The 13,094-nt window shown below is 45.8% G+C and overlaps 2 protein-coding genes and 1 pseudogene across 2 annotated transcripts; all 3 read left to right on the top strand.

Moving 5' to 3' along the window:
* The first annotated feature begins 6,044 nt into the window (after positions 1–6,044).
* On the top strand, positions 6,045–10,832 carry LOC136538256 (scarecrow-like protein 9; annotated as a pseudogene).
* Positions 10,833–11,329: 497 nt separating this feature from the next.
* On the top strand, positions 11,330–11,704 carry LOC136536237 (uncharacterized). The gene has a single exon (XM_066528601.1). The coding sequence runs from the start codon at positions 11,330–11,332 to the stop codon at positions 11,702–11,704; it is 375 nt and encodes a 124-aa protein (XP_066384698.1).
* A 78-nt stretch (positions 11,705–11,782) lies between these two features.
* Positions 11,783–12,277, top strand: LOC136536236 (uncharacterized). Its single transcript, XM_066528600.1, has one exon. The coding sequence runs from the start codon at positions 11,783–11,785 to the stop codon at positions 12,275–12,277; it is 495 nt and encodes a 164-aa protein (XP_066384697.1).
* The last annotated feature ends 817 nt before the right edge of the window (positions 12,278–13,094 follow it).

Genomic DNA, 13,094 nt, shown 5'->3' with positions numbered 1-13,094 from the left:
ACTTATACGCCATGAAGATAGTGGGGTCATAGACCATAGAATCAGAGGAGTATTACAAGGGAAGATTTAAACAACAAGGGTTCCCTTCACAACACGGGACAAGGAATTCAAATCTAATGGCGGATTTGATTTAAAGAGATTCAAGTGTTCTGCTAGGACATCCACAATTAGTCGATATAGTGCCCTATGTTATCCAATCATGGCTGGTCTACTGATATCTAAATGGTAACTTCACTTGTAACCCTCTTAGCATCATCCTCGAAAACCGTAAGCATGTCTACTAAGACATGGGGCAGATGGACGCAATGAACATAGCAAAATAAACAAAATGCACACTCCAACAGTCTTATACGGGTACAACATACATGCATCCACTCTCCCCTTCATGACACATCATTCACCTTCCCTTCGATCGGTCGATCTCAACAACTACGAACAAAAAACAACAGCAAGAGTACAATACTAGAGAACAGTGATGAAAAGCACTATCAACTATGGTACACCATCCCAAGGCGACTAATTTACTCTATCGGACCACCCATCTTTATTCCTGGGCTCGACGGATTCTTCTACCACCCTGGCTATGGATCTATCTCCTCTCTTGGCAATGGCTGAGTGAGAGGAATCAAGGGTTCTACTTCTAACACTTCTGAGGGTGGAGGTGCTGGCGACACTGCAACACCAGTTCTCCTTCTTTCTGGCGGGTGGACAGGGATTCCCTCCAAGATCGAGGAATCCTGCCTTTCAGCAGCCAGCATCCTCCGCTTGGCCTTGGTGACAAGATAGGCCTCACCCAACTGATGGACATACCGATCTTCAGCCTCCTTCAGAGCTTCCAACATGGCAGTCTCCTGACTCTCTACAGCTGTCACACTAGCATGCGCTTCAGCAAGCTACACCTGGAGCATCATGGAGAAGATCTTGTCTTCCCTGGCATGCCAGAGGTACGTCCACAACTCTAAGGCTTGTTGATCATACTGCTCATCTAGAGCAAGCAGGTATGCGGTCAAGTGCACCATAGTAGGACTATCTTCTTGGGCATTCTGCCCTTGTAAAGCCTCCATACAAGCCCTCTATGCCCACCGATTCTTGTCCAAAGGTGGAAAAAACCTCATGGGGGTACGGGCAATGGGTTCTTCATAGATCTAGCAAAGGTACCATAAGGCTTTGTGGGCCACAACCTGGTAGGTGTCGACGAAGCGAAACCCGGTTGCGGTCACATTCTAGGCTTCAGTGAGGTCAAGGAACTCTTCACTCTTCCTAATGTAGACGGTAACCTCACACCGCTCGATGCCATGCTTCTCATACTCATTGCCCTCATACCCGGGACGATCTTTGACTCTAAGCTTTTGAGGGTAGCATGCAGGATTCTAGGAAAACCCTCAATGTTCAGGCAGTAACTACTAACCCAAGCTCCTGCCATCCCTAGCGGTGGTTGTGAGGAAGGACTGAGCAAAAAGCTTACTCAAAAGAAAAGCTAGACCAGCTAAAGTGCGTCGAGTGGTGGTACCAATGGCAAAGCCAGGCTCTGCTTATAAAGGTAGAGTGGTCAGTGGTCCTGGCGCGGTCCACCAAGGTTCCAGCACGGGATCGCTATGAATGAATCAACCAAAATTCCACGCGTTTGAGGCAAGCGATGTCCGAGGCCATTACTGACTAGTATGACTATAGGCCAAGGGTCCAATAAGAGTGCAGAAAAGGGTACGCAGAGACGTGGGTCACGACAGTCGTGAACTACAAGCGAACGCGGAGCATGAAGCCACAATGCAGAAATAACTCTGAACAAGAACGAGTCAATCGTGCAAAATACGACACGTGTGACACCTATGGATGACGTATCCGCAAGCAATACATGCACTACAATGCACAAACAAGATATGCATGAATGCATGTCCTAAACGTTCTTCCACTATTGCCAACATATATGGCAACCGTTATTAGATTTTTGGCACATCGTTCTTGCCCTGTAGCTAGTCCGTACTATCGGACTATGCTCGAGGTCAGTGTACCTGTAGAAAATTGATTAAGCCTACCTAAGTCAGCAGAGTGTCATTTATCCTAGATACATAACCATAGTAATAGGGCTACTTATATAACTTCACATGCAGTGTCCTATTCTTTTGAAAAGAATTTATTGTCAAATTTTATTTTAGAAAAGGTTTTTGAAGCTTTATTTCCTTATTTATGTTCTGATACCACATATGGCAGAACCGCCTAATCTAATGCCTCCTAGGAGTACTTATCTTTCATTAGACACTAAGTACTCAAGGGAGAACACCAAATTACGCAGTTTCGTCGGGCACACCCCAAGGGAGAACCCAAAAATCTATATTTTTCCATTAGGATCACAAATAAGAGAATAAAGCTTACATTATTTTTAACCATTTCTTACATCACTTTTAATACAACATCAAAGTATAATATTTATTGTTATAATAGCGGAATGTAATCATATTATCAGAGTTATGAACAAATTAATTGAACAGTGGAATATAAACATGTGAACATAGTTACAGCGGAAATAACAATTTATCCATGACATAATGAAGCATTGATATATAAACTACATCAATAGATTATAAAACTTTCATTTATAAAAACCTTTAGTGAGAGTTATAAATAAAAACTATGATCGCAGCGTAAAGGAATCCCCTCTAAGACCACCAGGAGGAATCCACACACAAGGGTCAGCTCTAGCCTCCACCTGTCACCTGCAATAGGGGGAAAATAAAACCCTGAGTAGTCAATTGTACTCAACAAGACTTACCCAATAGAAGAAAAGAAAAGACTCTAAGAATATGTAAGACTATCTGGCTTGTGGGTTTATTGCATCTGCATGAAGTATTACTAAGCGTGTGTCCTTATATTCGATTTTTATTAGCAGTCGCATTAGTTCATTAACTAACCATTCTATGTAAGCACATGTGCTACTTTTAAGCAGGTTGTAAGCAATTAGATTTCCATTTCCTATCTTTCATCTTCCAGTTCTTACTACGGTGCTAGAGTTTAGACAAGTCATACTAGAATGCCGGCGATTCGCGAATCAATGCCCCCAGCTGGGTACCCCAAAAACACACACCCCGCTTGTTCGCCAAGCACAAGCAGGACCAACCCACCACCCTCCTGTCATGGGGTCCAGGTCCCTGTCCAAACTAGGACTCTAAGCTCTCGCCCCTAAGTCCCGAACTTAGTGCGGTGCAAGGGCCTCCATCCAAAAACCACCCTGACAGTCGGTCAAAAAGAGCCAGAATCCATGACAAGAGAGTAACAAGTCTTTCCTACACCCATACCCAAGTATGTGCTCGGGATAACAAGTTTGTGACTTGCCTAGCGTCCATTGCAACAGCCGATCCTTAACCGACATAGATAGGGAAAACATTGTAACCAAGCTATGCCCCGTTGGCCGTAGGACACAACTTCTTACACCCACCAATACCCAAACCATATCCCTGTCCGGTCTCTATTTTTCCTTTCCATCATTTTATATATTTCAAGTGATAATAGTACAGTAATATATTTTCTATCTCTCGCGAGTGATAGGCAATCACTCGACTTCTATCGGAGTCCTAGAGCATAGCAATCTACATGATCCTATCATACTAGTAAGACTCATAGGATAAGATATATATATATATATATATATATATATATATATATATATATATATATATATATATATATGCAAGTTGGTTGCATTCAACTCCTTAAAACTTAATGCACAAATATAATTGAAAGTGTAGAAAAGTAGGGGTTATGCACCAGGGCTCGTCTGGGTAAGATTTAATCAGAAGTTAGCTTTCCATCATGGCGACACGATCTCCAAAAGTACAATTTCTCCATCAACTCCCGATGACTTTGCGATCCATCGATGTCCCTATTATGATATGCAATGCAATGCAATGCAATACAAAGACATAATTAATCAACTACAACCGTGACTCGTAAAATACGATTTACGCCTTTCAAGTTAACGAGCTAGTTCTAACGACTAACGTCTACGTATCAACATCATCGAGAAAGGTGTCATTTCTCAACAAGTGTTTTAGTTATAAAATTCCAAGTTTTTATTTATCCCATTCTATTGATTTGATCTTTATTCGAAATAGGGCATTATTATCTATTTAGCAAAATAATTATTCTAGAGCTACAAAAATTATAGAGAGCAACTAATAAAATTATAGGGAGCTACAAAAAGTATACGGCGTAGTACATACTTGGGGTGCATGGCGTCAAGCCTGACCATGGCGCAGCCACGGGCGGCTATAGTGCGACTGCAGGACCCGACGACAGCACCTCTTGCTGGAGGGAGCGAGGGCAAGGATGAGGAGGACGAGTGCGTGGTAGGAAGAGAAAAGCAGCGCGAGGATTCGGCCTCCACTTGAGCACGAACGCAGGGGCAGCGTAGAGATAATGCAGAGGCAGATAAATAGAGGCAGCAACAGAGACAAGCAAGGCAGGCAACAGAGGCAAGACAAGAGGCATTGATGGTGTTGTAGGGTGAAGCGACGGAACTGACAGTCGGACGGTGGCGCTTAGCGGGGATGGCAGCAACTGATGCTTGCCCATACTATGATGGCATGCTATCGATAGGGTGCTCCCGCTAAGTGCTACTAATGATGCATGCATATTTGCTCAATGCGCTGGTGGCTTTGGCAGCTCGGGTAGATGGAACGAACGGCCGAGAGTGAGCGAGGCGAGATAGCTGAGGTGAGCGACCGAGATCGTTCGCTACAGTTGCCGGTTCATAGACAGAGCGCTAGCGACACATCCCCAACGCGTTCTATATTATTGTCGCTCTATAAAAATCACTTTTCAAATTGATTATTATTTATCGACACAAACTACGAACGGGTTTTCTATTTTCGTTCCTTTTCAAACTAATTTTGAAACTAACAAACATCATAGCAATACTCGAAACAAACATACTAACACACTCATGATGTTCTTACCTTGCTGATGGTATAATTTTTCTACCCACATTATATATCATTTTAGCTCTTAATATTCATTTTCCAAGCCGACTATATATATTTTCAAACACGGCTAAAACACTAAAGTTTGTTACTCGATATTTTAAATGCAACAAAAATCATGCTCCAAATTTTACTTAAGTACTATATACCAGCCATATCGTATTTTTGTTTATAAAATTTATTTTTCATGCTTAATCAAATAAACAAGTCATTCGCCCTTTTATTTGCTATCAGATATTTTTAAGCACTAGGACATACGTCATACTAACTCGTAGAAACAAAATATCTAGGAACTAATTAACCCGTTGTTTAATATAATTCATCAAAATTGACACTTTTAAATATAAGTTAAATTTTAAAATTCGAGAAAATCATTTCGGTACATACTCTTAGGTCTAAATCTTGGTGCTAAGCAAGCTCATAACACCAGAGGTGTTACAAGCTGCGCGCAGAGAGTGGGTGGGGTATGGCCATGACTCGTGCAAGGCGGGTGGCTGCGTGAGTTTGAGACGGGGAGGAGATGCACAAGCTTCATGACATCCTCCCTCTCCCTGTTGCTTTGAATGGAGAGACGGAAGAGAGAGATATAAGATGGAATCAGAGAGAATAAGTTTAAGTGGGCACCTAACGGGAGTATGAGGTATTTGTGTGATGGGTATAACACGTGAACAACACGGGACCACGTAGCGTCCGACGTCCGGCCGTGAATCGAACGCCCACATCGATTATAAATTGGTTTAGCTTTTATAGATATATATAACTTTCATTATATATCTGGACATAACTTGTTATATCTAATTGTTATAAACAAAATTCATACGCCTCAAAAAAACTATATAACACTTTCGATTTAGAAATGGAGTGAGTTGGGCCCACAGGCTTCTTCCGCACAACGAACCTCAAAGTTAGTTGGGCTTAAGCCCATAATCGGTCAAACGACATCCACCGTGGCCCGTACCGGGATGAAACTGATGGGCCTCCGGCTTCAGGGACAGGGATCCAGCTTTTCACCCTCTCGGCCTCTCTTCTTCTCGCACCTGCCGCCCGCGCCCTGCTCGACATTCCCCAGTCCCCACCGCTACCGGAGCTCAAAGTTGCCAGCCTGTGCCACCCGCCGCATCCGCAACCGCATTCTCCACCATGTCCGCCGCCCAAGGGCTCCTCACCGACGTCCCAACGCTCCGGATCTTAGTTGGTCATCCTCAAGGCCGCCGCGGCCTCCTCCGATCCCTTCCTTACCCTACTCGCCGACACTTGCGGGCGGCTTCCTGCGCGGCTGCGCGGGGAGGCGAGGGCGGCACCATCTCCGTTCGTCGTGGCGGGAACCAGGCCTCGCGCGGCGGGTGTTCGACCGACAGAATGCCGCGCAGGAGCGCCGTTCCCTGCAACTTACTCGTCAGGCTGGGCCAAGGTATTTGAGCTGCTCCGGTCATGCATTGAGGTGTACTGCAGTATCCTGGATCGACACATCCCATAGAAGAATCCTCCTCACCCCTGACCCATTCCTCAACAATCTACAACTAGAGATATTTGAGTACCTCCTGACATCTATTGCCTGAGTTGCCTCTGACTGCCCAATGAAACAACATATGCTGGATCAGATTCTATTTGTTATGTGTGTTCAGGAGTAAATGAATGTGAACCAAAAATGTGAATCATGGAGAATAAGCCTAGGGGAGCTGGTCTATTTACTCGTAATATAATCTTTTCTTCATGGTGAATCTGTAGGATCAGTAGTTTGTTGTCAGTTTGTATAATTCATTGTAAACTGATGGTCGAACAAAACGTTGACTAATGTGGTCCTAAAATGACTTCTAGTTTCGGGTTGGAAGAAAACAAGAGCACAGTCATGAACCTTTTTAAATAAAAGAATCTAGAATCAATATTAATTTGAAATACTTCTAAAAAAAAGAAAATTGTATTCAAATTTTCAGAATTTCCAGCAAGTTTTTAGTCGTTTGTGAATTTCCTTCTTGCTTATATTGTACTACCAGTATGATTTGGGATTCTATATTGTTTTCCTGAGGCTCCTACTGAATTTATTGATGTTATTATGCAGTGATTGATTGTTGAAAGTATGATTGTTCCGAGGCATCTGGGCAAAAATTTTAAAAACAAATAGCCCATTCTGGCTGAATAACAATGTTGCCTAGTTTGTGACAGAGGAAATGTATCTACAAGACATATGGAAAACTCTGTTAGCTTCATGCCACAATCATATTTTTAATAAATCAGAAAGCCAAGAAGATGCTTACAAGAAATGTAACCCATCCACAGAAACATGTTGAGAAAAAGATGACAAGAAGTAAAGTCCAAAAGCAGCACCAATCATCAGCATCACGACAAGACATCCCAGCCTCTTTCTTAAGCACCAGACAACAACCAATACTCTCCATGTCTGTAAAGCAAGTTCATTTCATGGGTTTTAACCTTCCTTCACCATCCACTAGGGCTAAGAGAGATTGAAGAAAGCTAATCAGGTTCTTCATTAGGTAATTTTCTGCTATTCACATCAATCGACTAAGCAGAAGTGCTATTTATAATTGCATCTTTTTCGAGTACAGTCTGTTTGAACTTTATATTCCTACGCAACTTCAAATTTCATCCGCTAAATTTTGACGCATCAACATTTTTTCTCAACAGGAGATGCTTTTCCAGAGTTCCAAGCTTATGCTTGCCAAAGCTATGACTTTACAATTACAAGCACTACATTATGCGGATAAAACAAGATCACTACAACTTTTAGAAGAATTATTGTACGTTTCATGCAAAAGATGAAGTTTTCCTTTTCCTGATTAGTTGGTCTTGCAAACAACATGTAGCTGCCACCTGCCGGTGAACTTTGGGATTACTTCTGGGATTGTTGCGCAAGAGGAATTTCATGATAACCAAATTTATAGTTTTTATCTGGGTCGCTTATTGTGGTTTGATTTTTGCTAAGTTTTTGTTGGTGCTTTTTGTCGCTTTGCCTGTACTAGACTAGTTTCTTTGGCCTTGTGTCCCATAGTCACAGGTCTTGTCAGTTGTCGAAGGCTAGTTGCTCTGGTCTAGTTTTTTTTCCCTTGGGGAGGGGGATTCTTCTCCCTCCTTTGTACTATTTTTCTCTCTCTCTTAACGAAATGATGAGCAACTCTCTTGCGTGTTCGAGAAAAAAATTAATCAACTTCTTAAGGGCATACCCAGTGCAGAGAGCTCCCGCTCTATGCGGGGTCTGGGGAAAGGCGTCAGTGGCAAGCCTTACCCTCGCCTGTGCAATGCGAGGAGACCGCGACTCGAGCCAGGAACCTTTCGGTCACAGGCGGTAAGACTCTACCGCTTGCACCAGGCCCGCCCTTCAATCAACTTCTTAAGGGGCACAAATAAAAAAAACATGGCATTGTATATTAGAAGTAGGGACGACACAAATTTGAGAAGAGGACAAAAGCTGTGAGGCACAAAGTTTCAAGCTAGCTAATGAGTGAGCAGGACTTTCACTGTTCTGTTGACAGAAGAACTAGCAGCATGCTGACCACTTTTATCCTTTTTTTCTCTGCAGCTAATAAACAGGATATCTTAGTTGTGATAATACATTTTCGGCAACCATGTTTTGGAAGGCAAATCCCTCAACGCATGGCCAAGAAACAAAAGTGAAAGGTGGGGTCTATCTTTTGTAGATCATAAACTTTTCAAGAACAGCTAGATCTAGTGGAGCTCTAGCACAATGGAAAGTCCTGAGTATTACGAGATAAACTCAAATACGACTCTTGACTACATAAACCGACTGTTAATGGAGGAGGGCACTGATGAGAAGGCCAGCATATACCAACGACATGATGCACTTCAGGCCATGGAGAAGCCATTTTATGATATTCTTGGACAAGCATATCCATCTTCACCTAAGGAGACAATGATCAGTAGAGATACCCAAGTAGATTGTCCCCAAGACAATTATAGTGAACAGGCATGCAGTGGTAGTTTTTTCACTGATATTCTTGGGCCACAAGGTATGCACCTGGTAGCCAATGACTGGGCTTCTGAATGTGACCATTTGTCTTTGCAATTTGAGAGAGGTGCTGAGGAAGCAAATAAGTTTGTCCCCAGTATTGTGAAATTGGTTGATCTGGACAGTAATGGCCTTCCTGATTCCAATCAAATGATAAAGGCAACAATTGGACAAAAGGGCAAGCATGTAAGCAAAATACAGAGTCATCCACATGTGGACTTGGAGTTTTTGGAAGCAAGGAACAGTAAGCATTTGGCCATCTCGGTAAGTGAAACAACCCGGGATGAAATGTTTGACAGTGTTCTGCTCTGTGATTGGCAGTTCCATTTGATGTTGCTCATCTTAGAGAAATTAAGGCAAAAGAAGCAAACAGCAGTTCACAGAATGTTCGGAGAAAAGGATATGGCCAAGGGCAGATGAAGTCACGAGGCAAGAAGAAAGAGGAGGGGATTGACCTCAGGGCTCATCTCATGCAGTGTGCACAAGCAATAGTAGTAAACAACCTTCCATTTGCCAGTGAGCTACTGAAGAAGATAAGGCATCACGATTCACCATATGGAGATGGCTCTCAGAGGCTGGCACTTTACTTTGCAATTGGTCTTGAGGCACGCTTGGCCGGGACAGGGAGTCAAATGTATCAGAAACTGATGGAGAAACGAACAAGGGCCACAGACATGTTAAAGGCCCACCCGCCTTTTCAATGCAGTGTGCCCTTTTGCTAGGGTGGCATACTACTTCTCCAACCAAACAATTGCTGACCTATTGAACAGGCGACCAAAGGTGCATATCATTGATTTTGGCATCACACTCGGCTTTCAGTGGCCATCATTAATCCAGCGCTTTGCGAAGCAAGAAGGTGGCCCCCCAAAGCTTCGTATCACAGGAATAGATGTACCTCAGCCAGGTTTTCGCCCCTGTGCAATAATTGAGGCGACAGGAAAACGCTTCGCTGAGTATGCAGAAATTGTTCAATGTGCCTTTTGAGTACCAAGGGATTGCCTCACAATGGGAAGATATCTGCATCGAGAATCTCAGTATTGACAATGATGAGGTGCTTATAGTCAACTGCATGTACAGAACAAAATATCTTGGTGATGAGACAGAAGACATAGATAGTGCAAGAGATAGGGTACTGTGTACCATGAAGAGGATCAACCCAGAGGTTCTCATTCTTGGCATTGCGAATGGCATGTACTTCCTGCCACGATTCAGAGAGGTTTTGTTCCATTATTCTGCGCTGTTTGACATGCTCGATGCAACTGCTCTCCAGAGTGACGAAGATAGGATACAGATAGAAAGGGATCTGCTTGGGGCAAGTGCACTTAACGTTGTAGCGTGTGAGGGTGCAGAAAGGATTGAGAGGCCAGAGACTTACAAACAGTGGCAAGTGAGATGTCTCAAGGCTGGGTTCAAGCAACTTCCTGTTAATAAAGCAATCCTGAAGAGATCAATAGATGAAAAAAACAAGCATTATCATGAAGACTTTGTCATCGACGAAGATAGCAGATGGCTGCTACAAGGATGGAAGGGGAGGATAATCCATGCAGTGTCCTCATGGAAACCGAAAGAATCATACACAAATCAGTAAGATCCAAGTAGATCTTTGTGAACAAGTCAGCTAAACCTGTAATGATGTTGTGAGGACCTTCAGACAATCTTCAGCAGAACGCTTTAAGTATCCTCTAGTCTAGACTCTCATTTGAACAAATGTAAGTGCCACATTAAACAAGGCGTAAATGAGATTTAGGAAAGAGGTGATGGGTATAGCAGATTGAACAGACATAGCAAGTATGAGCACCCTGGTCTATTGGTTCAGGTTTTCCCCACCACCCTCCCTGTCTACTCACTGATCGCAATTGGTGTCCCTATGTGGTTACTCTGGCTATTGACAAGATTCTTTTTTTTAAAAGGGAGATTAACGGAGGTATCCACCTTGTTGCCTGGGAAAAAAAGTATGCCGAGCGAGCTCGGAGGGTTGGTATTCATAATCTTGTAAATCTTCAATGGGGTCTATGGATGCGTGTTAGAATATAATAGTAACAGCCCATATTGGGTGTACGGCCCATTGGCCTTGTATATTGTAACCCTAGCCTATTAGGTTATATAATGAAGGTCACCCCCCCTGATTAGGGTGTGCGGTGTTATTCTACATGGTATTAGCCCTAATTACGATCTTTTCCTTCCGCTCTCGAGCCTCCTCTGCCCGTGCGTCCTCCGTGAGGACGTGCGCCACCGCACCAGCCCGGCCGCGCGTGCACTCGCGCCGCCGCCAGCCCAGGCCGCGCGCGTACTCGCGCCGCCGCCCCTGCCCCGCGCGCGCGTTTGCCGCTCTAGGCCGCCGCGCGGATCGCGCCGCCGCCCTGTAGCCGCGCTCATGACGTCGTCGTCGAGTTCCTCCCAGTCGTCCGGCACCATGGGGGACTATCTCGCTGCTCCCTTCTTCGTCGCCTACGCCTCCGTCAACGTGAAGCAGCACGTCCCCATCGCGCTCAGCCTCGAGCGCCCGAACTACTCCAAGTGGAAGGCGTTCTTCACCGCCCTCTGCGGCAAGTACGGGCTTCTCTACCACATCGACGGCACGGCGGCCGCGCGCCCGGCTGACCCCCTGTGGTCTCAGCCTGACGCCTGCATCCGCGGCTGGATGTACGGCTCCGTCGACGACGCCGTCCTCGACCTCGCTATGGAGCCCGATCAGGACGCGCGCGCTCTGTACGTCTCCATCGAGGCCCTGTTCCAGGCAAACAAGTAGTCCCGCGCCGTCGTCCTCGAGCAAGAGTTCCACAACCTGTCCCAGGGCGACCTCTCCATTGACGCCTACGCCCAGCAGATGAAGCGCACCGCTGATGCACTTCGGGAGGTCGGCCACACCATCTCCCCCGCACAGCTCGTGCTCAATCTTCTGCGCGGCCTCAACTCCCGTTTTGCCAACACCGCCGACATCATTGCCAACTCATCGCCACTTCCCAACTTCAAGTCTGCCACCAACATGCTCCGCGTCAAGGAGCTCCGCCTTGGCACCGAGGGCAAAGAGGCATCGGCTTCAGCTCTTGCCGCCTCCACCACCTCCTCCTGCACTTCACCGTCCTGCCGGTCCACCTCCTCTGCACCCACCAATCGTGGGGGCGGTGGCAAGGGCAAGGGTGGCAAGGGCAAGGGTGGGCGTGGCAGCAACGGCAGCGGTGGCAGTGGCGGTGGCGGGCGCAACCAGCAGCACGGTGGTGGCTTCAGCGGGCAAGGCGGCGGCTCTGGCGGCCGTCAGGCTCCTCAGCCGGCCGGCCCTTGGGTTTGCTACAACCCTTTGGCCGTCCAGTGGCCACCTTAGCAGCAGCAGCAGTGGGGTCCGCCACCTGTGCCTCCTCCACAGGCACACACCGCCTTCGCGCCGCCACAGTTCTCCATTGCCGGCGGTCCTCCAGCCAGCTGGGATCTGACCAGCCTGATCGCCGCTCTCAACCAAATGGCGGTTCAGGGTGGGTCTGCACCCTGGGTCATGGACAGCGGAGCGACATCTCACATGTCCTCCAACGACGGTATTTTACTTTCCCATCTCTCGTCGCCACCGTCCTCCATTACGGTCGGCAACGGTCAATCCATTCCTATTCTTAGTCGTGGCACTTCTCTTATTCAAATAGCTGATCGTCCCTTTCATCTTGATAATGTTCTTGTCGCTCCCCAACTCACTCGTAATCTGTTATCTGTTCGACAACTTACTCGCGACAATAACTGTTCAATTGAGTTTGACGCCTCTGGTTTTTCTGTTAAGGATCTACAGACCAAGACGGTCCTCCTTCGGTGCAATAGCAACGGGGACCTCTACACCATCCCACATCGCATGCCATGTCGCCGTCGTCTCCCCGGAGCTGTGGCACTTCCGCCTTGGTCATCCTGCATCTGCCGTCGTCACTACTCTAAATAAGCTATCAGCTATCCAGTGTAATAAAGCAGCTCTCCGCCTTTGTCATGCCTGTCAGCTAGGCAAACACGCTAGGCTGCCATTTGCTAGTTCGGTTTCTAGTACATCTGCACCTTTTGAACTTGTTCACTGTGATGTCTGGACCTCTCCAATTTCGAGCATTTCTGGTTATAAATTTTATCTCGTGCTAGTTGATGATTATACTCATTATTGTTGGATGTTTCCT

This window comes from Miscanthus floridulus, chromosome 2 (assembly GCF_019320115.1).
Source record: "Miscanthus floridulus cultivar M001 chromosome 2, ASM1932011v1, whole genome shotgun sequence".
Lineage (NCBI taxonomy): Eukaryota > Viridiplantae > Streptophyta > Magnoliopsida > Poales > Poaceae > Miscanthus > Miscanthus floridulus.
The sequence above is the reverse complement of the archived record's forward strand: the minus strand, read 5'-3'. Positions and strand labels throughout refer to the sequence as shown.

What these genes read in the sequence shown, in the direction of transcription:
- LOC136536236 (XM_066528600.1), top strand. Translation starts at nt 11,783, where the DNA reads ATGAAGCGCACCGCTGATGCACTTCGGGAGGTCGGCCACACCATCTCC.
- LOC136536237 (XM_066528601.1), top strand. Translation starts at nt 11,330, where the DNA reads ATGACGTCGTCGTCGAGTTCCTCCCAGTCGTCCGGCACCATGGGGGAC.